The sequence below is a fragment of the Lagopus leucura genome, unplaced genomic scaffold, assembly GCF_019238085.1.
Source record: "Lagopus leucura isolate 7727_CA_CO unplaced genomic scaffold, USGS_WTPT01 Super-Scaffold_100002, whole genome shotgun sequence".
NCBI classification, from domain to species: Eukaryota; Metazoa; Chordata; class Aves; order Galliformes; family Phasianidae; genus Lagopus; species Lagopus leucura.
Genome location: NW_024962263.1, coordinates 24,905,543 through 24,932,563, shown reverse-complemented (window position 1 = coordinate 24,932,563; position 27,021 = coordinate 24,905,543). Strand labels below are relative to the sequence as shown.

Below are 27,021 nucleotides of genomic sequence, written 5' to 3'. Positions count from 1 at the left end.
TGGGGGGGCTAGGAGTGGTTACATTTTGTTTTTTTAACTCCTTTCCAAATAGTTACACAACAAGGCTTTCCATTGGTTTGTGTGCTGTATTCTTGTGGTTTTTGTTCTTGTGTTTAGATAACCTTTTTAATACAACCCTTTACCTATTTGTTATGTGTATTTTTGGAAGGTACCTTAATTTCTTCATTTTTTTTTTTTTTACAAGAGAGACGAAAGTATTGATATATGAAGCCAAAATATTTAAAAAATTAAAAAAAAAAAAGTATTTAAAAAATTAGAGCTGTGCTAGCATTGTTATGATTGTCAATGAGTTCAGAAATATACTGAAGAAAAAGATTTCCTGGAGAAGTGACAACATAGTTCAGAGCACATTGTTGCTGTCTTTTGGCATCATAACGTTAGTGTGTGTCCATTGGAGAGTTGATACAGAAGTTATTGGAGCCAGTGGAAAAATTCTTGCTGGTTTCAGCTGGCTTTGGACCATGTCCTCTGTAAGCTATAATGGCTTTGTTAGCCATTATCTATGCCAGGCCATTTTAAAATCCTTCTTCCTCGTGCTACTTTAGATTCTCGTTCGTAAGAAGAAAGATCTGCTGCCACTTCCGCTGTCATCTTTGAAAATATATGAACTTTGTTCCTTTTTGATGGACAGTTGACACAGATAAAGTCCTCGAAGTTGCTTCTAGAACATTTTCAAGCCAGAAGGGAGAAAACCCCAAAGTAAAACTTGTTAAGTCTTTCAGAAAATGAATTGCAAACAGTGGCAAAGTAAGGAGCAGATTCCATCAACCAGTAATTTGTTGCAAAAGCAAGTTTTTCTTTGCTATCTGACATGCGTACCCAGAAAGTAAGCACAGTTCTCAGTACTGCTTCCCCTTTTTCAGAAGTTACTGTGTTGTTGAAAGTTAAGTGCAGGTATGGTTGTGTCTGTTTTCACAGATGTTAGCCTAAGTTTCACCTAAATTTAGAGCTGAGCTTGGAAGGATTCTGCCACAGCTCCTTGATGGGGAATGGATACCAATGGTTTGGAATACTCCTGTTAGTGTGAGTGTATAAAGCAGGAATGTGGTCAGCCATGGTGAGGGAGGACTGACTGAAAACAGGAGGAAGAACATCTTCAAACAGCTTGAATCAGAAATGCCTGAATTCTGATCTCATACAAGTTCATGCAAAATCCATGTGTGAAACAAAGCTGTGTGCAGTGTGAAATTTGGTCTCATACAAGTATCAGAAATCATACATTGGTGTCTTATGGAAAATCATGCTGAATTTTTTGACTTGGAGAAACTCAGTTGACTGCTGTATACTGCAAAGGAAAATAAAAATATGAAATGATGTACGTGAAGTGGATAAGTGGAAAAGGATGAAGTAGCTTGAGTTCTGGAACAGCTGTACTTCCAGTCACTTTGCCATAGCCTGTATTCCAACTTGACTTTTATTTAGAAAGTGGACTGGCATAGACAAAGAGTTAAAACTCTAATAGTGACATCTTCCATTAAAAAAAAAAAAAAAAAAAAAAAAAAAAGGCCAAAGATATTTGAGGTTATGATGGAATAAAATTCTCAGAAAATTCTAAGGTGAATATGCTTTGTTATTCTTAAAGTGCTCTTCTTTCCTTCATTACTAAATTTGCATGATTTTTGCCAGTATGTTTAGCGTATTGATTATTCTCTGAAGGGAGTAGCCTCTGGAGAATGCTTCTGATTAGAGAGGAAGTTTGGGACCTGAATCTCTTATGATCCTGAAATGAATTTTCTTGTGACTTTTTCAGAGTTATGTGTATTTTCTACTGAAATGCTTCATCTCTAATGGAACAAACTTAACGTCTGTAGGTATTCATCTCTATCATTATGAAGCAGAAGGCAGATGTGCACATCCGCTTGGATGTGCTTCATCCATTGTCCAACAAGAAAATGTTTTCTCTATACCTTCTCCTCACCCTTGTATTGTTTCTTGACCACCATTGTTGATCATGATGTTCAGCTGTTATGAATCAAAATGATTCATTGCCATCAATACCTGAGCTAATGCTGGAGCACAGTGTGTGTACATTGTTGTTTGTTTTAAAGGGTTGGTCTGCTTTGGCTAATTATTTGTTGCCAGAAATGCTTAGCGTGGAAACTGTAGGTGCAGTTTGAGGACTGTCTTAGGTTTCCATCTAGGGCTTAAGAATCAGACTGTTGTGCTCTTTGTGTCCAGATATGTATATATGCTCGCATAATCATGCTTATAGACATTTGAAAGAGCTTATTCAAGCAATGTGTGTACATACCTATGTATGTGTATATATATATATATTTATATATACGTGTATATATATACGTGTATATGTACACATATAGTCATTTGAAAGAGCTAATTGAAATAGTATAATTCTTGGCTGTTGACTTGAGTCCTCTTTGTGACTCTGTAATTAGCATTTGTTTTATGATCTGCACTAATTTCAGAGCTCTGAAGCTGTTTTGTTCTTCTAATTTAAGTTTTAATATCTTTGGAGGTTATATCATTTTTCAGTAATATTTTTGGCAGTTTTATCGTTAAAAACTCTGAATGATTCTTTCTTGAAAATTTGCTTTGACATTTGGGTGATTTTTTTTTTTTTTTGTCTCCCTGTAGCTAAACAACACATACAGTCACCATAGACTTCAAAGGGAAAAATAGTTGCACAACTTCATTCTAAATTAACCAAGTATTTGTGTGGGAATTGGATTACAGGGACTGGAAGTGGAAGCCAGTTCCCTGAGCTTGAGTAAATCAGAGCAGCTTTTTTGACTTTAGGGAAGTTCTGCAGATCTTAGTGAAAATTAGCTTTTGCATATCAGTACATATATTTTTTTTCCATTCATCAACAGCTGTACTGTTTTTACCGAGATGAAATTTTCACAGGCCAAAAGTTGTGTGTGCCAGAAGCTCAGCAGCCACTGAACAACGATGAGAATTGATTGTTAATATACTTTGTCTCTGGAAAAGTCACTGGAGGACACCACTTCCACTAAAAGACAGTGGGAACATTTCAGTGTACCTCAAATAAAAACACTTTCAATAAAACTAGAAGTTCTTTCTTTAAAACCAGAAGAACAAGTACACAAAAAACTTTTGCCAGGATTTATTCTTATTTTTGATCTCCGTAAGAATTAGTTATACAGGCATTAGAGCAGACATTTTGAAAATTTTACGTTTCATCTGCTTCTCCAGTACACGTTGGAATATCTACAATGGAAATGCATTGAAGGTGGTCAAATTTAGTGGCCTGATATTCCCTGTATTGCAGTAAAAGTTCTTCTTGGTAGTTTTTGGAAGTATTTTGAGTTTCATAAAGGTATATATCACAAGTATAGCGACTCATGTCTTCCATAGACTGAGCATATTGGCTGACCGATTTAAAAGAATGATGAAGCCTATTAAAAATGACTTCTTACTGCAATGATGAATTAGTTTTGCTCAAGATCTCTGATCCTTTCTGTGGTTATTTATGATTGATGAATGCTTAACACCAGCGGAAATTATGAAAATGTCTTTTTTACTGTTGTTGGTCTTTGACATTTTGAACTCTGTTTCCTGAAGTCTGTTGCCAAAGCCTTAATAAAGATAGATCTGGGTTTTTGCCTTGGTTATGCTATGCTATTTGGTTGAGCTCATCTATTTTTAGAGAACACTGAAGTGTAAGCGAAAAGAAGTAAGCAGCCTTTTCAGACTTAGAAAAATTTGGCTTTTTCCATCTTAATTCTTCCAAGATTATTCTCACTAGATTTATTAATGGCCTTCTTACGGCCAAGTGTAAACAGACTCTTTTCAATTGTTCTATCCTTGGGTTGTGGTTTTTTTTCACTTCTGTTACGATATTTTTGTCTCTGTTCTATACTGAGATTTAACTGGATGTTAGTGTCCATGTGGATTTTCCTTTGTATTTTAAACACACTTTTCTTTTAGGTCAGTCACTGGTTTTTAAACATCTCTTGGTTGGTTTTAAGATGTTTCTTTGATTATTTTCATCTATTTTCGTTGTGTGTCTTTGTTTGCATTTATTTTTTACCACAGAAATAGCTAATGCTTGCTCACAAATCTGTATTTTCATCCCCTTTTCCATTCCTCTCACTACTGAGTCTTTACCAATTTGAGTTCTGTTCATGTGACCTTTTTCCCCCACCATCTTCACACCAACAAATGAGCATTCACTTTGCCAGTGAATATAAACAGTCATTGCATTTTCTCGCAGAATATGGTTTCCGTTGTGCATAAGTGCCTGAGCTTGCAGCATTTACTGAAGGCTTCTGCTTTGCTTCTGTCTTTTTCTGGATTATCATCTTTGAATTTCTGCAAAGGCTATCTCACTGGTCAAATCTGGAGAACATATCCACTTCATTTTGTCAAATAAATCATCATTTTATTGCTGTTCTCACTTCTTATATATATAAAAAAATATATTTTTTTAACTTATTTCTTTTCTTCTTTTGTACCACCTGTATGGATATCCAGAAGAGACATGTAGTGTTTTCTACATTTTTCCCTATGTAATATTATAATTCATTGAACTCCCTCTACTTCTCTCATTGCAAGCTCATCTCTGATCTCTCTCTGATGATATATTTCATCTTGAATAGATAAATCTTCCTTTTTCTTTATTGTCTTCTGTTTTGGTTTTTGTTTTGTTGTTGTTGTGTTCTTTTTTTTTTACTGGCATAGAACAAAACATTTTTCTTTTTGTCACGTAGCTGTCATTGCACTGTCAGGTCATGATACTCTTATTTAGTGCATACGCATTTAACTATCCAAAAATATGATAAATATCATGAATAAGGAAATTTGCTGACACTTCTGTTAGAAGCTCCCTCATGAGAATATTTTGAATTTAATCTTTTTCCCTATATTGCCTTTACATATTCATATTTTTGACAGTTATGAAAAACCTATTTTCAAAATGCAATCTTTTTTTCATGGGCTGACACATTTTGACAGTGTGCTGTGACTAAGGGTTTGGACTTATGGAACGTAAGTTTCTAGCAGTCTAACCTGGAAGATATAAGTCAGCTCAGAAAGGGTACATTTTATATATAAACAGATTATGATATGTTCCCAAAGCAATATTAAAAAAAAAAACAAAACAAAACAAAAAAAACCAACAAAAGCAGTATTGTAACAATTGAGGCAGCTTTCTGTGCACTTCTGAAAGTCAAAATCAGTCATTTCACACTTATGAAATGCAAGGAAACCTTATTCTAAGCACCTGCCAGCAGTACAGATCTTCATCCATGGTTCAACTTGTAAATTCACTTCCTAGAACGTCTGTGGCCTGCAGTCTTACCTCTCACCACAGTGATGAACTGTGAGGTTTGTATGAAGCTACCAAGTGCCATAGAAAATATCCATTGCCGAAGTGCTTTCTGTGCTATGTTGAATGAGGGTTTTGTCATCTTACTGGGATTTACGTCTCCAAAACCAAGAATATTTACATTTTAAAGCTACTTAAAATGCATCTATCGTCCAGAAGAAAAAAAAGTGTTTATCCTGATTGTATCAAGTACATGGCACAGTGAGGGTGTGATGGAATTTGACGTGTTCTGGAAGCTTCTTCATAAACATGTCTTATTTCTCTGTTATCTGTATGTCACCCTAATCTTGATGTGGCATTTTATGGGATTGGACATGCAAGTAACACGTGCATGCTGAAGCTTGTGGCTTTCATGGATGTCATTAGATTTATACCAGTGTTGAAATGTCTTTCAAGTACTTCACATTTCACAGATCTTTAGCTATATTTCTGGAAATTGGGAATCTGGTGGAAGATAGAAAGTACTTTGTACTTGGAATATTAAGTGGAAAATATATCAGCTTCTTTGGTTATGAGCTAAAGCTTGCTTTTTTGAACATACACCTACTTCCAATACCAATCACATTTGTTAGAAAAGAATGTTCAGCAACCTAAGTTTCTTGTATTTGTGTATTTATTTTATTTCTTTTTATTTGTGTATTATTTTATTAATTAGCTTCAGATTTCAACAGAACAATTTTTCATCCTTCACAGGACACAGTGACAGTAACTAAATAAAGTAAACAGTAAGTAAATAAATTGAGCATGAGAAAGGTCTGTAGCAAGTTCATTTTCACTTTACTGGATTGAAGTTGACTTGTTAACTATGAGAGCTCTGAATTGATGTTGTTTTGCTTTCTTCCTGTTACCGGCTTCCTCAGCTCTGATTCAGCCAGGCCCATAGCATGCATGCTTGCGAGTTACTGCAGTGATTGAAATGATAGAGGGTAGATAGAGGACACATTTCTACCTGTAGAGATACAGGGATATTTTACACTGAGTGACCTTACCACAGTGAGGACAGGAGAGAATCAAATCAATTTCTAGGAAGGGAAATTTTAATTAAATTATGAGGAAAAAAATACATTACGATAAGGATAGTTTCAGCAGTAAAACAGAGTAATTGCAAATATACCTCTCACAGGAAGATTTTAGTAACCTCTGCAAGGGCAGATAGGTAATGCTACTTTGCTGCTGGGAGATGATGAGCTTATACAGGAGCACTCTTGCTTGCGCCTGGCATTGCTAGGATTTCTGGTAAACAGACTTGCTACTAAAATGACAGAGTGTGGTCAGCTGTAGAGGGAGAACTGACAGGGCACAGGACAGAGAACATCTTCAGACCTTTCTGATTCAAGCTGTTTGAGTTCTGATGTCCGCCACTTGACGCCTGACCGTAGAATCTGGATTTGCTAGCTTGATACTAAAACAGACTTAAATGAGAATAAAATGGGGCTGGAGGTGTACAGATTTCAAAACATAACTCAGATTTTATAAGATGACCTTGAAAGCTTCATTAGATGCATAAAATCAACATGATTCTTCCCATATGAGTTACTACCATGGATGCTGAATGTCTTTCTCTTTTAGTACTGTGATGAGTGACCTGATTATTTCCTGCCAATGCAAACATGGGATGAAACAATAAACCAACATGAGTAAATTGCATAAAAATGCATTTTTAAAAAATTTTGGAGCAAGGAAGCATGTATTTTTTTCCTTTCTGGCTGCAGGCTGTATGCAGGTATCATAGTGATCGTCACGAGTGCATCATGGAGTACAAAAACCAAACTGTATTCATTGTGGCCAGTTGAAAAGGAAGATTTGGGAAGTCACAGTTTATTTAAAAAAAAAAAAAAAAAAAGCGTGGTTCCAAGTAATCTTACGATCACAGTATTTTGCTCTATTTTGAAACAGGAGCTTGGATTCATTTTTTGTCAAATTTAATGCTAGCATAAAGAATTTCACTATCATCTCAAGGCAAGTGGCCTCGGACTTTTAATGTGTGCAGTAGATCTGATCTAACATGTTTGGTATTCTAAATGGCTAGTTGTAGCCAGTTGCTGTGTCGTTCAGCAAATCAATAAGCATTGCATTAATGGAGTTTAAATTTCCAACAGGTAAAACTACTCTTGTTGTCACTGTGTAACTGAACTTGCATGCCTGCTCTAGATCTTATTTTTCAGGTTTACCCACACTACGCTTTCAAACAAAATGATTTCCTTTATATTTTATTTTGTCTCTTTTGTTTTTGGAGAAAAACCCAAACAACTACATCTTGCTCATGCATCTGGTACGTTGAGTGCTAAAAAAACAACCCAATTGATTACCTTTGATTTAAAAACTCCTCAGAAGGAAGTTGCATAACAAGACTGAGATCTCAAATATGTGAGTTTTGGCAAAGAGCTGTGGAAGAAAGGCCTTACAAGAAAGGAACTTGACATTTTGAAAAACTTTTATTGTCCGGTGTGGACAGAGAACGGGAAGTCAGATCACTCTCACAGGCAAGCTGCAGCCTCTTCCTTGCTGACCTTTAAATACCACTTAGTGTCATCAGAAAATCAAGGAAATGCTAGTAACAGAGCTTTGGGTCAGAGAGCTATGTATCAAGGATATCTTTTGAAAGCAAACAGAAGCTGACTTCCATTTTTATAGATATTTTTTTGTAAAATGAGATTCTCACGACAGCACTATTTATATTTTAGTAGATCTTAATTGATTAATCTCACATAATTTTATTAATATGATCACTAAAATTTTCCTAAATACCTGTAAGACATCAGAGCTTAAGTTCATACTTAAAAAGGAAATAATTTGGAAAAGGCATTTTATAATACTTGAGTTGAGTTCTATGGGCTGTGGTATTTTGCAATCTTGTTGACTTCTTCTGAAAATGAAACTGTTATGCCTGAACCACCGATTTATTCTGAGCCTTTATGTGCCCTGTATTTTTAAACAGTCCTGCTCTGGCCATCCAAAAGGTCTTTGAAAGCTAAATTCAAGAAGTGAGATAACACTTTGAAAATAAACTGTTTATCCTCGAAGAGTCAGGTACATTAAGAAAAAAGAAGGTCCCTTATATTTCAGGAGTTTAAGAAGCAGGAAAGAAACTAGATGGCAAATCTAACACTGAATAGTATATACATAAAATCTGATGGTACTCTCTAGTTCTACAAACTGTTTCTTCCTTCCTTCCAACATCTGTCTTGCGGAACTGAAATGAACTTTAGGCTGTAGTTGTATAGGAGCTGTTCAAGACTTTTGCTCAGCTAGAGTCTAGATTTACTGGGGACCTGTGCAGATGCAACTGTGTTTATAATGGGTTTTCTTCAGCTTAATTCAGAAGAAAAGGAAAAGAAAAGAAAAGAAAAGAAAAGAAAAGAAAAGAAAAGAAAAGAGAAATCTTGTTGGTTTGCATTATTTAATCGTTGGAACTGCTAGCAAAGTTCTGTAATGCTAGTGTAATTACTGGGTTTTACAAGTAGAGACATTTTGAAAAACTTTACGTAATTCAATCCAGTGATCTTTTTTTTTTCCTGTTTTCTTTTTTAATTCTACAGTGCAGTTACAAAACACTCAGATTGTAGAAACTGAATTTGATTCTCAGCAGAACATTTTCCACAACCTGTTGCTGTCAAGTGAAACAGATGATAAGGGCATACTTCTTCATACAACTATATTGACTGCAATACATGAGCTTGGTTTTCCCTCCACCTGTGGTACACCCTATGTTCTTGTCAGTAATCTGTATTTTTAATGCTGGAAGAGAAGCTGTTTCTTGTTTTATGTATCTTGTAAATATGCGAACAAAATTTCTCATCTTTGTGATGCAGTGAATAGGACCAAAGAATTAAAATGTCACAAAATCATAGCCTGTAGACTTCAAAATGTTTTTGTAAGTATGTGGGAAATGGAGACTACTGCTTATTTCACCCTGTGAGCCCAGACATTTCTTCAGGAGAAAATAGAAGTTTATTTTGTAGAATGAGGTGCAATATGCACTGAGATGAACTTAAAACCTTGTAGGGTTAGATGAAATTGCTATTTTTCCCACTGCCTGAGATACAGGTCTAAGAAAAGAGCATGTTTCCTTATGAGATCTCTTCCAGTCTTTCAAACCCCACCTTCCACTTAGAGCTTTTTTGTTTTCTTTTTTTTAGGAACAGTGGATGATAGTAAGTTCAGAGAATAGTGATGAAAAAGACATGATAAGTACTGCTTTGATTCTTTAATAAAACTAGTTGATCAGAGCAGTCTGGTACCACGCATTGTTTGTGCTAAATACACAATTCTGGCATGAAGTCTGTGCAGCATGCAAAATAAAAGGTAACAAAAAAGTCCAGATATTAGCCTGAAGTCACATCCATGGCAAATTCAGGATAGGATGCAAATGGGTTTGCTATCTGCATTACCACTTTCAGTTGCTTTCATGGGAATCTGCAAACACTGAATCTTACTAAGCAGTCAGGAACCTGTGTTGTTTATGTCTGTTTTTTCATTGCTTAAATTTTTTTTTTTAGCTTTTTATGCTTCATAAGTACTTCCTCAAAAGTACTATAATTAAATGAATTACCTTTTTGAGCTTGTTGCTCCACGTTTCTAACATTTAGCTAAGATCAATGTTGATACATATCATATACGTATCATACATATACGTATCATATATGATATCATATATGTATCGTATATATCATACATATAACAATGTTGATACATATGGAAAGAAATTATCATACTATGTCATGAACAAATTCCTTGACAGTTACAGTCCTACAGAAATCACAGATATTCACCACAATAATAAAGCAACAGAGGCAGAACTCTTTTCAGCCCTTCCTGGACTAGAACTTAGGTTCAAAGAACTCCCTCTTTTATTTGGATAATGATGATATTTCTGGTGAGTTGTAGTTTCATGCCAGTCTTGGTCAGAATTCCACCTGAAGGCTTTACATGAGCTTTACTCACTGAGTGGTGAGTTTTGCACATGCAGTACCATGTTCTGTGGTGATGAGAACATCATTACCAACCACGGTCATCAACCTTCCTTTCCAGAGTAGGAATCCTACTCGAGCTCAGAGTGGGTTGATACTGTAATGGTTCTCAGAAACCATTTTTCAGAAATAACTGTCTCATAACTAAACTGAAAAGTAATTTTCTGTTTAGTATGGAAGCTTCTCCTAATAAGTATAGCAAAAAATGACTAACAGGTTTTGAGAGAAATGTGAAAGATCTTAATTAGCAAGTTCAGAAATATGATTTTAAAGTTGAGTTAAAGTGTAAAACTAAAAAAAAATCAAAATTCTCTTTCAATCTCAGTTCCTGATCTTCTCCTGTTAGATTTACTACTGTATGACTGCACGTATTTCTGAATGAATGTTAACATAAAAATGTATAAAGCTTTTGTTCAGAAATCAGTGAAAATTATTCCCTTGATTATAATAAGTTTTGAATGAGAACTGAAGTAATTTTTAACATAAAGAAATACTGAAATAGTTTCTGCTTTTCTTCTGAGCATGTTTAAATGCAGTATGGTGTCTGTCAGTGGGACTTCTTTTGAGCATATTCATTGATTGGTGTTAGTAGATTGTAAATGTTTACACTTGATTATGCATATAAATTGAAAATAGTTTTATGGTAGCAGAGTTTCTTTTATGTAAATCTGTGGAGAACTAGTAATAAAAGCCTGGGATTCAGGCAGCATACAATTAATACAGTGTTCTCAATTAAGAGTAAAGGTTGCTTTTAGATATGTGTGTTACTTGTAATTCAAATATAACTGAAAATGTGTTTAGATGACCATATCTATATGGTGCATTTTAAATAGCAAACAGTGGCAATATTCCCATCAACTGTAACATAATATTGCAGTAGATGCTTGTAGTGCCTTCTGACATTCATACTGCTTGTAGGCTTTGTTCCAGTTGGCCTTTAGAAGTGTCCAAAAGTTACAGTTTGCAGTTCAACAAGTTTGGCAGATGAACATACGTGACTATTCATATTGTTTTAAACGGTAACCAGATGTGTGTTGTTTTTCTTCTTTCTCTCCCACTGTTTTTAAAAAGCGATGTTAATCCAAAATGTTAATCCATTTACAGGGTTTTTCCACAGCACCAAACTCCCCTTCAGTGAATTCGCGTTCCAGTACCTTGGGTCCATCGCTGTCCCTTGGTAATATCTCAGGAATGACAGCAAACCCAGAAGTGAAAAAGCGCAGAGCACCTCCTCCACCAGTTTTGACACCTCCGTTGCAGAATATGGAGATGAGCGGACAGGAGAAGACAACAGTACAGGTAACAGGGACACCACAGAAATTGAATTCTTTGCTGAATATGCTGGCTACCATCAGTTCATTCATCACATCGAAAGTCATTCACAGACATTTTGACAAACCACTAAGTACTGCACACTGAAACTATTGATCTTAGAAAATAAAATCGTTAAAAGTCTTGGAGTTTTGTACATATTTACTGGGCTTTCTTGAGACTGCCCCAAGCTTTTCTCTTTTACGAATTTTTCTAAATGGGAAAAGTTTTGTGAAGCATTATTAGCTGAAAGAAGGAGAGAGAATAAAAAATAAGAATAGAAAAGCTGGTAATTATATAGAGTGGCTAGGTATTATTGGCCAGGATAGTCTTGGAAATTAGGTGAGTGTTCTAGTGAAAATCCTCTTTTCCTCAGATACTGGTCAAGATGGTGCCTACATCCTTGTTTCTTATGCTGGATACCAGAAGATCTACCCTGTTTTCATAGTTGTGCCATGTGGTCTGTTAAAACAATGCAGTGTTTTAAAAAGGATTGCTGTTCCATGACATAGTCAGCCTGAATTAAATAGAAATTGAGGAGAAAAGCCTTTCTGAGGACCTAACCCTTTGAAAAAAATGGTGTTTAGTGGAAAGGACTTATTAAACATACATAAGCACATTAAGATTTTTGCATCCAGCATTAAAAACAGCATTCTAAATGTGAACTGTGGAAGTCTAGATATATCTAGACGTATTCCACTAAATAGGAATGCAAGAAGCCAATACTTTCAAGGTCATGTAATGGGACTGGCTTTGTCTTCTTTGGGCTTGTCTTATCTATAGCAGTTTTATCTTTGGAAAGTGAACTGTTAGTCTAAAATGGAGTCTGGAAGGAATCTTTAAATTCAGTGCTATTGATGAGGAGGAGTCTAATGCTTAGTCTAACTCCTTGCCACTCTTGTATTTGCTTGTGTTGAACACACCTTGAGTGCCTTCTCCAATGAATCATTGTGTAAGTTAACTTGGTAAAGAATCGTGGGATCTTATTTTCCAATGCTTACGTTAGGCAAAAGTGTGATTGCTGGGACATGAAAATGCTTCATCTTTCAAAACATGTAACACTCCTTTTGCAGACATGGCTCAAGAGAAACAATTATATTGAGACTTTTGGTGCACTTTCTTGTTTTAAGTTTCCTTTTTCCTTGTTTTCCTTTTGAAATTCCTATTGTAGGTACTGTGGTGAGGTTTCTTGTGTCCCCTGGATTTTAGTGTTCACTGTGATTAAGATAAATAGGTGTTTTTCTATGAAAATATTATGGCACTTCAAACGCTTAAAAATTTTAAAGTAAGCGCATTATTCTGCCATTCTCTTAGGCTTATTTGCATGTAGTGTGGCACTGACATTTTGCATTCTTTTGGACAAAACCAGTGAGAAGCTAATCTCTTTTTAATACTAGCATTTGTATTTTCAGCATTGTTACAGATACTAAAAGTGTTGGATTTCTGAAGCCACTTGGAAAAAAAAGTATTTGTCAAAAATAGCATGCAGTTCTGTCAATTTCAAATTCTTATAGTCTAAAGGAAAAGCTGTGTTGAAGGAAAAGAGGTGAAGTTTGCATCAGAAGATATTCCACTGAGAATTTTGGGCAATACAAGTGTCTTGTCGAGCTAACAGCTAACAGTAGCCAGTGAATAGTATGGTAAGAAGTATAACACAGTTGCTAGAGTTACTTTGCCTGCATTTCTGGGGGGTAATAGACGTCTTCATGAAAACAATTGCCCATGTCAAAACTGGATTTGTGCTCCTGAAGCTCCTACACTGACAGTGGTTCACAGGCTTCACTGTTGTAGTTCAAACAAGAATGTATGGAGTGCAGTTGAAATGGAGCACAAGTTCCATGAAGCAATCAAAAACTGAGGGAAGAGATTAATTATGTATTATGTGGGAAGGCAGCAACAGAAATATCGTTTATATGAATGCCCAAACAGTTCTTTCTTATCTACGTGCAGACTATCCAGTTTGCTGTGAATATAGAGTAAAAAATCTCAGGGTGTAAGTTTATTTCTTTAGTTTATGGGAAAGAATTAGCACTGATCTCTTTTTTTTCAGGGAAGGACGTCAATTCCTTATTAATGGACTTCCTTCCATAAAAAGATAAGATGTTTGTTTAGAAAACTTTATTTATGTGCAACTGTTACTAACAGGAAGATCCTGCAAAGGGGGAACATGTTTATTTCCAGTGAAACTAGCGCATTAATAGAAAATGAAAACAGTGGTGTTCTGAACTTTCAGAAGCATTTTTCTTTTCAAACTATCTCCTTCCATAAAGCTGTGTAGAAAAGCAAATACTGTAGCTGTTATGGAGACATGCAGTTTGACTTTCCAACCCAACAAGCACATTTTTAACCCATTTTTGAGCTCTAGGGCATTCCATTTTCTTTACAGTGTAGATGTTGCTTTTAGGAATATACATCTTGTCTCCCTGCCTAGTGATTATAACCAGAAATTTCCATGTGTATGAAGAGATCAGAGATGTTTAGGCTTTTAAATTTACATTTTTTCTGCTCATTTTTCTGGGTAGGTGAGTCACTGCATATAATCATACTATAGTGCAAGTTTTGTTTCTGTGGAACTTGCAGTAATTTACCTCCTTCTGGGTAAGACCCCCGCAGTAACTCTAATTACCTTATAGTGTAGCATAATTAGTTTTGCTATTCCATGTTTAGTTTTCTTATTTCAGTGTCTGCTGTAAGGTAGTGTTTCCTCTGTAACTGTTTTAAATCTCTTCTAGCAAGTATTCATTTTGCAGTAGATGACAGTTGAACAGTGTTTCAGAGTGTGCTGAGCATGCACCAACTATTTTGCATGGGCAGGCAGACTCAAAGAAAGAAGCACATAGATTTTTTTCGTTAGAAAGTATTTTTACCCTCTTTTTAAAAACATCCCCAGAGCGTTGCAGTGTAGAATGATGGGAAGCCATGTGAAAAAGTATTCTTTGAAAGATCAAGATATGGTAATATTTCCAATAGGAAATCCAGAAACTAAGATGCCTTGCTTGTAGAAGCAAGGAAATCCTTTCCTTGGTAAGTTGCAACTTGGAGCATGCACTGTTCAGATATGTAGAATAGTAGTGTATGGAGTGAACAAAAGATGAAACTCCTTTACAAACATTCTCTGTTCACTGTCCCAGCATTTTCAAGGATGTGCTAGCAAAACCCGGAGTCACCTTATGGTAGGCAGAGTATAAAATGAGTCACCAACAGAAAAAGCACACATCATTTAGACAAAACATATGAGAGAAAATCTGTATGAGTAGAGCATTGTAGAGTACATGGAGAGAAGCTGTACATGAAATCTGACAATTAAGCACATCTGATTCAGTGACCTTACTTAAAAAGAGAAAGAGGTATAGTTCAGATCATTTCTTGGAAGAGTTGTACAACTGAGTATTTAAATCTTTTGGAGATGGAGAGTATTATACACTGGCAAAAAAAAGTTTATGGGAATAATTACCTTTTTTAATGTCTATGGAAAAGTGAAGAAATCGGAGTGAAGGGAGATGATAAATAAGGCCCGAGGGGCTTTCTGTAAGAGCCTTTTCTATGAAATGGAGTGGTTTGTTCCAAGCAAAATCATGAGGCTTTTTGGAGACAACTTCAGAATTAGAAGAGGGCTCTTCAGTGCTTCCATCTTTTTAATAGCTTTAATGTCAGAAGCCAGAAAACACAATTTGTAGAATGTGATAAAGGAGCTGTGTGCTGATTTCAGCTGCTGGGATTTTCAGAATCAGAAGTCTTTCATGTTGCATGTAGATATAAAGCATGTAAGTTTTTTTTTTTACATGCCAGTCAAATACCTGTACTGTGTGGAAGAGTGGGACAGTATGACAGGCACAAATATTCTAACATTTGTTTTGTAGTTTTTAATTTCAGTTTCAATGTGACAAGACAGTCAGTTTAAATAAAAATTGTGTCATTGGCTTTTATTGCAGGTGTAAAAATAGCCTCATATTTTCAGAAGGCACTAAAAATGAAATTTTCAGGTTTTTTCAATGTTTACATGATTTCTTGGGGGTTGCTACGAACAAACAACCTTGACATTCTGTGGATTTTGCTGTGCTTCTTATGTTCCTCTTTATTAAAATCTCAAGCTTGGATTGCTGAGGACAGTTGCTGACTCATTATTTTTGGTCTTACCTTTAGAGCAGACTGCTTGCCCCAGTGTTTTATCAAGTATTATTACCAAAAATAGCTGATTTGTTGAAGAGGCTTACTCACATGAATAAAAGGCTTTCTCAAAGCATTTAATAGCAAGTTTTCTTTTCTCTGCCTAGACATAAAATTGGTCAAAATGAACTGAAGGCAGAGAGAACAAAACCTGCCATCAATATCTTGAGAAAGCCTTTTGTTCATGTGAGTAAGCCACTTGAAGAAAATCAGCTATTTTTACCCTCTTCGTTAAAAATTTCTACTGACCATCACATAAGGGTGTTTTGTTGTTTTTATTTATTTATTTTTTGGAGTATTCCTGTTCTTTTGTGGGTGACACCTGCCTCACACAGCATGTATTCCCCTGTTCCAGCCCACCTTGCACTTGGAATAGTTGTGATTCCAGCAGCACTCAACAAGAGGAGTGCCACTGAACTAGCAGGCCCCTAGGTTAGGCCTTGAGAAGCATTTTCATGACTTTGGTAGTGATGCCTTTCTCACAGAAGTTGTGTTACAGTACTGTTCATCCTTCTCAGTATGAACCAGTATAAGTAGAATACTTCAGTTATTGAAAGATGCATACTCTCTGATTTATTGAGGATATTAGGAACGTGTCAAAAGAATGATACTCTAATGAAATGACCTGTTGAAAGCCACTGAATTTATATCTATCTGCAGACAACCCTGAAATACTTCAAATCACATGGTTACAGTGTGTAGTGAAAACATACATGAGGTTTGTTCTGACAGACAGAGCCACAGAATTTTTGAGTAGTGAAGGTGAAGGAAAGGTATTAAAGGAAACCTATGAATGAAATTATACCGAAATAATAATTAACATGCAGCATAATTATTAAACCATAAACTCATTTCCACTCTGTCCTTGAATTTGTAGTTGTCAGATTTCCCATATACGTGTGCATACTACAGTTATGAACTTGGAAGCCACTTGCAATGATGACTCATTATCTTTCTTAAGAGTAAAATACATTTTAGAACAGTGGCCAAGATTTTAGAAACAGTTCTCTGCTGTTCATAATTAGGAAGCTCAGTTTGTAGCTTGATGTTTTCCACTTCTAAGATGTCAGAAGTTACGTCTGGTTGCCCAGCAACTCATTATCTGTCCACTGGGATTTTAATATCATATTATTTTTCATTTTATCACCTTCTGTTGCAAAATTTGAATCAAGATTGTAAATATGAACGTCTGAGCGTTCTTCCACTCATGTTCCTCCTCAGCATACTCTCATTTTTTTGCATAGATATCTTTCTTGCTCATTTCCATGGTGTGGTTACCACTCTTCCATTTCCCTTTTATATAATCTGAGGGCACAGATGTTTGGCTTCTGACTGCAAGGATAATCTTGATTGGTTTGAAATCATACTGTTACTGCTATTCTCGTCAGGTTTTCAAAATGATATATTTCCATGTGGCTGCAAATTAGACCCTAAGGCAATGGATACAAACACTGTAGGACAGTGTGGAATAAGGTACATTTATAGTATGCAAGGCTGTGTCATTAAAGAGGCCATCAGTAGAGCTTTTCATCTCTCTGCTGCATAAGTTAAAGTTTCTTGAATCTGCTTTGTCCCTGTGTACTTTGTATCAGTTTGGCATTTAAATTAGCAATAATATTCCTGCAGTGGGCCTCGCTTCTGGGAAGCACTAAGTGCTTAGCAAGGAGCCTGTGTTTGTGCCTTTTTTTCTTATGTGTTTCCTTCGACTATCAGAAGGATCATTTTATGGGAGAGGCACGGTACCACCAGGCATTGCAATTGCGACTCTGTTCCTCAATTTCACAACAACTGAATGAGAACAACCACTGCAGACTCGTTTGTGCATCTGCTCCCATTCATTACTGTGAAAACTTCTCTCCAACTAGAGCTCTGTGTTCTGAGAGGAGACTCAAATCTGTTTATATTTACCGAGGTGGTCCTATTTTTGCACAAGTGATTATAGTCATAACTACATGAGGGTAACAGAGGGAAGAGAAGGGGTTTTTGTTGGTTTTGTTGTTTAGTTCTTTTTTTTTTTTTTTTTTTTTTTTTTTTTTTGTATTGCAGCAGAATACCATTCTGCTGTAGGTGTTTTTGTCCCTTTTGAATTACACTTTTTTCTGTATTTCAACATGGAGCGAAAGGTAATGAGCAGTTCATAGTGGAGACTATGTGACAGTTGTATTCTTTGTTAGTAAGAAGCCTATTATTCAACAAGAGGGTGGACGGACTCCGATCAGTTATCTCCCTTCCACAGGTTACACCTAAGTCAAAAATGTCTGCTTGAAGTCAACAAGATATGAGTGTATGGTTTTTTTAATCATCTTTCAGAGAGGAAGGGAGGTTTCTTTTGACTCAGAGGTCTTCTGGGTGAGGACTTTGCAACCTTTCTCTTATGACACATTTCCTTTCCCCTTAACTGTTCTGTGAATGTGGTTATTTTTTCTTTTTTTTTTTTTTTTCTGTGAGGAATCTCAAAAAAAAAAAAAGTCTCCTGTAAGAATAACAGATACATGTTGCACGCTCTGAGAAAGGATGCAGTGAATCAATTTCTGCACTAGGAAAAATCTGTTTATCAAAATGTGTCCTTTAGCTCTACAAAATGTTGCATCTTGTAAATCGCTTGTCAGTTTTCAGTAAGTTCTCTGCAGATAAGAAAGCAAGGTTTGTTCCAAAGAGGAAGGAGAGCACAGTTTATTTATTTATTTATTTTAATCGTTGATGAAAAGAAATTTAATGACTGGATTTGCACCTCTTTCTATTTTGTTTGTTTCTTCTACTTTGGTGTTCATTTTATGCATTAAGAAGACCTGATAGGTGAATGGTGCATGTTATTTTTAAAGTTCCATAGTCCTTTTTGACTGAGGACATCAAGAGTGCTAGATTATAAATGTCACTGATGTTGGTGGCCAACATCTTAGAACCCTTAGGCAGTTTGTGGGATTCCTCAGCAGTATTCTGTGATGAAGATTAGGATATTGAATCTGCCTAAAAGATGTTTAGTTTCTTGGAAACAGTGTTTAGATGCCCAAGGTTATGTAAGCATACATAAAGAACACTTTTTTGTGTATGGTGAATAGGTAATCAAGGATGTATGAAGGTCTTTTTATAGTTCAAAAATAAACCTAATACTACTTACCAGAGTTCTTGAGTGGTGTATTACAACTGCTAAGAAAACTTGCTAAATCATCCTCTTTTCCCAATTGTTGTATTTTAGTACAGTGCTGTACAATGCCAAAGACTCCTTACACAATTCGCATGAGTCAGTGTTTTGATAGGGTCACAGTGTGATTGAGTCTACCTCCGTGTATTGATGTGAATAGATAGATAATTAATAGAGAACTCTACTCGTAATGGAAGTTCTGTCTACAAGGGGCTGCTCTGAAAGTAACAGCTCCTATTTTATGATGTTGGCCCATGACATCAGAGGTTGTATGGCATTAGAGGCTGAACCTTACTGCCAGGATTTCATTACCTTTTGTTACTGTGCAACAGATGGCAGCAGAGTGGCAGTCTTACATATATCATCTGATGTATGTATGAAGCAAAGGCATGTCACTGAATTTGATACATAGCGCATTTCAGAAGTGGCAACAGTGACTTGAAAGACAAACTTCATTGTTCCAGATGGCCACACAAAACTGTCACGCCACAAAATGAGGAGCATCTCAAGCAGCTCATCCATGCGGATCAGCAGATTATGATTAAGAAACTGTACAGAGCTGAATACTGGCTTCAGTGTATTGGAAACAATAGTTGCTACGTTGGAATATCACAAATTTAGCACCAGATGGGTCTCAAGAATGCTCATGCAGGATCTGAAAGAGCACTGCATACAAGTTGGTCAGGACCTGTTGGAACAGTAGTATGAGGCTGAAGAGACAGCTTCCGGGGTCACATTATTACCAGTGACAAGACATGATGTCACCACTGCAAGCCAGACTCTAATTGCAATCCATGGTGTGAAGACGTGAATTCTGCATTGAAGAAAAAGATCAAGATGCAGCCCTCAGTGGGTACGGTGATATGCGCTTGTCATTTGGATAGGAAAGAGGTGATCCTTTTGGATTTCCAGTCAAACAAGCCATCAGCTGTCTGCTATATCACAGTGCTGACTAAGCTGACAAAGAGTCGGGACTGAGATGAAAACCTTTCTCATGCAAAATGATAACAGCTGGCCACATAAGAGTTCAAAGACCATGGAGCATATTGCCATATCCACATTAGTTTGGATTTGGTGCCTTCCAACTTCCATCTGTTTGGATGGACTGGTGAAGGATGGACTGCATGGGCAGTCCTAGCAACTGTGCTGTCCTAGAAGCTGTGAAACAGTGGGTCACCTCCACTGGTGCAGGTTTTTACAGGTGTGGCATCCAGGCTCTTATTCATTGCTGGCAAAAATACATAGGTAAATAGTGGTGGCTATGTTGAAAGACAGTGTTTTGTAGCTGACAGTTTGCTCTATCAGTGCTATTGTGCTCTTTTATCTGTTGTAGTTCCCGTGGAAATAAGTAGGAGGCATTACATTCAGAGCTAACTATGTATTTCTCTGTATTTCACAATAAATTCATGTAGAAAATACTACTTTGAATGTTGTAGGCTGCAAATATTTTATGGTAATTATAAGACTTTTCATTGGGCTTTTAGTATCTCTTGTTTTGGGACTTCTATTTCAGCCATCCTGTCTGAAATTTTATTTAGGAGCTTATTAACTTTGTCTACGCATTTCAGTTGATTTTGAGAGTTCATGTGTGTGATTGATTCTTTTTCCTTAGCTCAATGAGCAGATGAAATTCTTTATAAATTAGTATGATGTAAATGAGAGAAAAAAACACTCCAGTTTTCCCCAGTAGCTTGTAAAGTGGTCTTTTGTGTGGTAGCAAGCAATTAGGAAGATCTTAGGTTCATAACACATAGTTCTGTGAAAATGTCACTTCAAAACTCAATAGCAATGAAATAAAGTCAAATGCAGAGTATTTTAGGAGAGAAAAAGAAGATAAAAGAAGTTGTCATTCTACTCTATTGTGATTCTTTCTATGCCATCTTGAATACTAGTAGTGCTGCTTCCCAGACAGAATAGAAGGCTTCCTGGAAGGGCATTAATTGCGATCAGAGGTGTGGACTAGATTAATACAAGGACAGCTGTGCAACTTAAGTAAGCTGTTTTTTTATCTTGAAAGGGTGGTATGAGGACTGCGAATAAAAATTTGACTGTTCAGCTATTCAGCCAGCAATTACAAGAGCAGGCGGGCATCATCTGAAGCTGATAGAAGGCAAAACGTGTAAAACCAAAGAATATGGTTGTTCATGCAAGTAGTAGAGCTCCTTGCCAAGGGTTGATGTGAGTGTGAAGAATTTATGTGGGCTCAAAAGGAGACTAATGAAATCCTGCAAGAAAGAAAAATCTGTTCAGAATTTTTAAATAGAAAACACAGCAGGAGATAACTAGCTGTAGAGGCTGGTGATTGCAAAACATCAGTAGGAAGGAACACATCTTTTTTCCTGCCCTCTAGTAAGTATTTGCTACAGAATCTAGATCTAATCCACTACAGCTCTTTTAGGAGAAAATTGAAGAAGTTCTAACCTAGATATTTGACCCATGTAATCTGGTAGCAGTCTGGAAAAGTCATAGATAATAGTTGCACTGAAATCACTAGATTGTCTTATCACTGATTTTTTTGATTACTAGGCAGCCTGTGTCTTGTGAAATGCAGAAACAGCTGTATGTTATTCCAGTTCCTAATCTTTGCTCTCTTTGTTTTGTGGTCTCAAGAGTGAAATTCTGCATTTGCAGAATTAGGTCTTAAGTTTTGCCAATAAATGATATGAGCAATAATAATTTTCCAGGGTGATTGCTAATGCAACTTGCCTGGTATATGCGTTTTAGCTTCGTACTGCAACTGACGAAAAACAGAAAAATGAAAGATTTGATTCCATTCTATGTGAAATCAGCATCTTTAATGTCAAATATATTTATTGATTTAAAGAGGAAGGCGAAACAAAAGTGGATGAGTGGATAGTTGGGATGTTTTGCACTTTCATTTCTCTTTCTCCAAGAACTACCCTTGTAGCTTTGTGCTACAGGTGTGCTGCCATTCCCAGCCTTACCCCACAGCTGTTGCTCTTAAGTCCAGTCATCATCACTCAGTATCAGTATAAAACTTCTTTTTCTTGGGGTAGTTTTTGTTTTAAAGCAAAAAGCTGTAAAACTGTTTGTGTTACTGATGCTTGCTCTGCTTTCGTCTGTGTTTCAGCGCTTTCTGTGCTTGATGTCTAGATTACAGGTTGAGAAATGGGTTGTTAGTACACTTCTGCCTTGTAATGTGATGAAGTTATTGTTTTGCTTAGCAAATTGTGATATTTTTTCCTTTCTTAGGATGGCAAGTCAGATAGGTCTCTTATGGCGTGCTGCTTGCCTGGATCTATCCAGTTTTCTCCAACGGATTAGGCAATATGTCTTTCCTTAAGATGAGCATATAAGGGTGGAGTATTTTTTTAATGATTTTAAGCTAATTGCTTCATGTTGAAAAAGCCATTTATAAACTGTTGCCCTTCATAGACATGACAATCTGTGATTACATACTAAATTACATTTTATAGAAACAGTGGTCTTTGTAACCGATCATAAATCTGGAAAGTTTTATCTATTTAATATTTTCACTGGAGCTGAACCTGACTCGCGCTATGCTATTACATAGTCCATTATCAAGATGTACCGTAACCAATTACTAGAAGCAATTGTGAGCAGTAAAGGTCTGTGCTCCTTAGAATGCTCTTTATTGAAGTAAGCGACTATGAAATTAGAACACAGAACAATTAATTTCTGATTTGAAGGTGATTTGTTCATTTTTCCCCAAAGAGCTTTAAATGTGACATTGAGTTAGCTGAATGAGAGGTATCCAGATTTGTTCCTTTCATGTCTGACAAAACAGTGCTCAGACAAACATGATACTAGTCGACGGAACATCAGATAATGTTTGCTGTGCAGTCTGGATGCTTAATTTAGCTAGACAAGTGCATTCTGGTTTGGCTAATGATGCAGGCCCAAATTAAAAGAGAGAAAAGTACAGTCATGGCTGAAGGCTTATCTCACTGTCATATATAGAATCAAATTTAGGAATTATATCAAAGGCTCAAAAAAGAGGCTCCTAGTAAAATGAGTAGTTGTAAAAAAAAATCTGAAAAATTATTTCCAATATAGGCACATTTAAACAAGCTTTATTTTATAATGATTATCAAAGACTACAGGTAGATGATTATGCACTGTAGTGACTACTTTCTCAGTATCTTAAAAGAGTGTTGTTTGAGGATATGTTACATTTTAATGCTATGTTATATAACTTTTTCTCGGTGTCTATAAAGAAATTCCATGATTTGTGCAAATTGTCACCCATCCTCTGTAGACTTTCTAGTGCTCAACTTTGTCAGCTTATTCAGTCACAAACTGTTTTTGTTTTTTTTTTTCTGAAATTTGGCCAGTGTGAATAAATATGTTAGTATAGAATTTTAGTGGAGGACAGAGGTTTTGATATTATCTAGAAAGTGCAAGGGGAGGTAATGCTGCCTCTACAGTGGCCCTCTGAGAATCTGTCTTTGCTCATACAAAAAGCATGGTATCACACCAAACTTAAAAATTCTAAACCTGCTTTAAAGGTGTGTGTTTTTTAGAAGGAGAATATTGTTTCTATAGCTTGGGGGGAAAATGTTGCTTAGGAGAAAGTCTACCGTGTAGCTTTATTGCATTTTCAGGAATAGTTATTTTGCAGTTTCATCCAGGTAATGTGGAGTGATACGCGTGTGTCCAGTAGTGATATTTAATTCTTGCTTGCTTTAACTGAAGGCTGGATTGTGCAAACTTTGGTTTGGATAGGCTGATACTGTAGGGGGATGGGAAAAGAAGACCTGTGGAATGTTATAGGAATCCTCAGTGGTCAACTTTCCTGTTCTCTGCGCAGTAGTCCAGTACTGCCCTCTAACCTGTATAGTAAAAGGAACCCAAGCGACCTGAGCTTGCTTTGCCTTTTGATACCACTTATCATGCATCATATCATAACCATGTAAAGGCATGAGATCTGTTAGGCAGGAAGGATTCTGACTTAGCAGTTAATAAAATAGATTTTTTGTTGTTGCTGTTGTTAGAAGAAAACATACAGCATGAGAGTTGAATCCTTAGATTATGTGCAAGAAAAATTCTTGGAAAAGTCTCTTCACCGACATCAGTAACATTCCTTATCTTTTGCAATAATCCAGTTGCTTCTGACTGTGAGATCATGGATCACCTGCCAGCTGTTTCTGAACAGATTATGCTACCTGCCTTGGGAATAATACCACAACTTACCATCTGGTGAGATCATGATAGTATCACTTGACCTCCACATGTGGTTTCCGTCAAACACTTCATTGAAAACTGGCAAGACATCAGGGCCTGAACATACTGTTCTATGCAGCCCTGGATTTTGGCAGGATTGCAAAATCTAGTAAGTAAACTTCATCTGGCTTGCAAGTCACAGACAAATAGAACAGGCTGATGCCATCATAAGAGTTAACTCTCATTAAAGAAGAAGTTTGTGTTGAGTAATTATTAGCTTTGTCAGGCAGATTATTTAGGGGAAGCTAATGGAGAAGGCAAGGCTTCTAAAGAACTAGCGTTCAGTAAGCAATGAAAAATGACCCTAACACCATGCTTAATTTAGAAACTGGGTTTGTGTCGCTTTTCAGATTTCACTTGTAACTCCACCTTTCTTATATATTAAATTAAAAAAAAAAAAAGCAAGCATGTATATACTAGAAAAATTAACTATTTAAATGTGTACTGTGTAAATCAGGTGTAATTCAATGGCTTAATGGCATTGTTTGCTGATCAGTTTCTAGATAGAAATAAGAGAACAAGTTAAAACATCCCAGGCAAATATAATGTATTAAAACTGTTCACTGATACCTAAAGCCACTTTTCACTTGAGTTAATTCATCATTCAGAGAGGTGGGAATGCAAATCCGATTCCTCTAACTGCATACCACTTCAATTTTTCACCTCTTTAGAGAAAGTACAGTGGAAATATGGAAGTGCAAGCATTGCCTTAACTAGAATGTCATAGCTTAGCAGACTGTCCCTGAGTCCTACTCAGCTGCATGTTAGTGCTTCTTCCAGTCATGGATAGGAAGTGGAGTATCACAGTGCATTTCTCAAACTGGTCTGCAGTAGAGCACATTCATTATTTTAGATTATAAAAATCTTACACTTGTAAGGAGTGGTTGATGTAGAGTGATGTTACGCTACAATGCATAATAATACATCTAATTTACAATTTTCTATCACTTTGCTATTTCACCTTCTCCTTGATTTCTGAAGGTTATGGAAGTCGGGGCTTTTGGCTACCCTTCATAAGTCCTGGAAGGATCTAGACAGAGAGGAAATTTTCAGGGAGCAGTGAAATATATGACATGAAACTGTCACTTGACTTTCCGCCCAGAATAGGCTTCCCAGGCATTTTGTGTGTCTGCAGGCAGAGAGAACTAAAGTAAGGGAAATACTGGAAATAAGTTTGGATTGCTCTTCTCTAAAATGAGAAAACTTGTGAGGATGTTACTTAGGGCTTGGTGTAATTCTGAGTGCTTGAAATTCACATTGACTATTCCAATAGGAGAAAATTGTAAGTTCAAAGGAAAACTTAAGCTCCAGAGAATTTTGTAGCTTAGTGCTAGTAGAAATGGTGTGCTTCTCCTTGTTTCTGGTCAGATATTTGTGAGATTGTATTCTGCTTTCTAGACCTATCATGAATTAGACTACAGCTCATCCTTTTAGCAAAAAATTGGACGAAGATGCAAATGAAGTTTTGCAGATATTCAGTTGGCTCAGATTTTTAAGGACAGACAAACAGACCAAGCAATCAACCAGCATGTAATCCTGAATATGAGGCAGAGGAAGATTATTTGTAAAATCCTTACGCTAGGGCCTTTTCCAAAGGCACTACTGGCTCAGGGAACTATGACTGATACCTATCAGATTCATTCATAAAGTTGCCAGAAGAAATAGAAAGTAACAGTCTTACTGTGTATTTTAAACTCTTATTGCTGCTCAATTGTTCCAATCAAGTGTATTTGCTCTAGCTGAAAGATAAGCACAAACATGAAAAAGGAGGATATTTTTGCCCTTTTTCTTTTACTCAATTGTCTGTATCTACAAGAGAAATTGATCTTAGTAGCAAGTCAGTTCATGGTGGTTTTAAAATATGACTTTTAACCATCCGAGGGTTTTTTTTTTTCCCTAAATGAAGACATAAATGAGGAGGATTATATTGTATTCAGAGAAACAGAGGAAATTCAGTTCTCTGCCAAAACAAACATCCGCAAACTTGTGTAGTCTACATGTTTCAATGCATGTGAAAATATTTGGTGTTGCAGAGTGACTTCCTTGAGTGGAAATAATATTCCAGCTAGTAATGAGATTTTGCAAAAGAAGGAAATCACAGCTATCTTAGTAATTTAACATCTCAGATTTGTTTATAGATAGTTTCCTGTTTGACACATTTAGCTTAACAAGTTAAAGTGTTTAAAGAAGATTAGAATGACATTAATTTTTAACTGCCCTTGACCATGACGATTCACAAAGGGTGTGTTCAATAAAAACAGATCGAAAAATGAGCTTGCCCCTTCACCTCGCAGTGGCTTTCTTCTGTCAACTGATTTAGCTTTCTGTTGTCAGTCAGCTGAGTATTCAAGGACATCCTTGAATTTTGTCATTTTCATTTTATGAATAAAAATAAAGCACAAGAACATAGCAATTTCTGTAGAATTCTGTGATGCTGAGCTTTTTATCTATTATTAATGTTGAAATTTTTTTGTGGTCACATCTTTGATTTTTGTAGTGACTGTTAAATTACAAAATTAATGCAAGAGTTATATAAAGTGAGGAATTAAATTTGAAATTAGCATAAAACTGGGCAGAATAATACAATATTTTGTGGCATCTAATTAAAATAATTGGTAAAATAATATGGTATTTCCAGAATAGAACTACAGTTTGCACCCTGCTTATAAGCCTGACTTCCCAATTTGATACAGTGACTGAACGTTTCTATCAGGAACGCAGCTCAGAAACTGAGGCCATGAATATGACTGAGGCACAGCCATTTTGTGAGCCCAACTATCAGAGATGAGTTAGCTGGTGTTGGGTTGGGGAGCAGCCTGAGATTTCCCCATGTAGAAATGTGCCATGTGAAACTGTGTATCCAAAGTAACACAACACACTGGGTCGATCCAAATGTC

General features: G+C 36.2%; 1 protein-coding gene across 6 annotated transcripts in view; it reads left to right on the top strand.

Annotated features, from left to right (window-relative positions):
* COBL (cordon-bleu WH2 repeat protein) overlaps nucleotides 1-27,021 on the top strand; it is a 150,729-nt gene that overhangs the window by 66,585 nt on the left and 57,123 nt on the right. For all 6 annotated transcript variants that reach the window (XM_042868795.1, XM_042868797.1, XM_042868793.1 and 3 more), the window contains one exon: nucleotides 11,404-11,598. In XM_042868795.1, coding sequence (XP_042724729.1) covers nucleotides 11,404-11,598 — 195 coding nt within the window. The remainder of the gene's footprint in view (nucleotides 1-11,403; nucleotides 11,599-27,021) is intronic.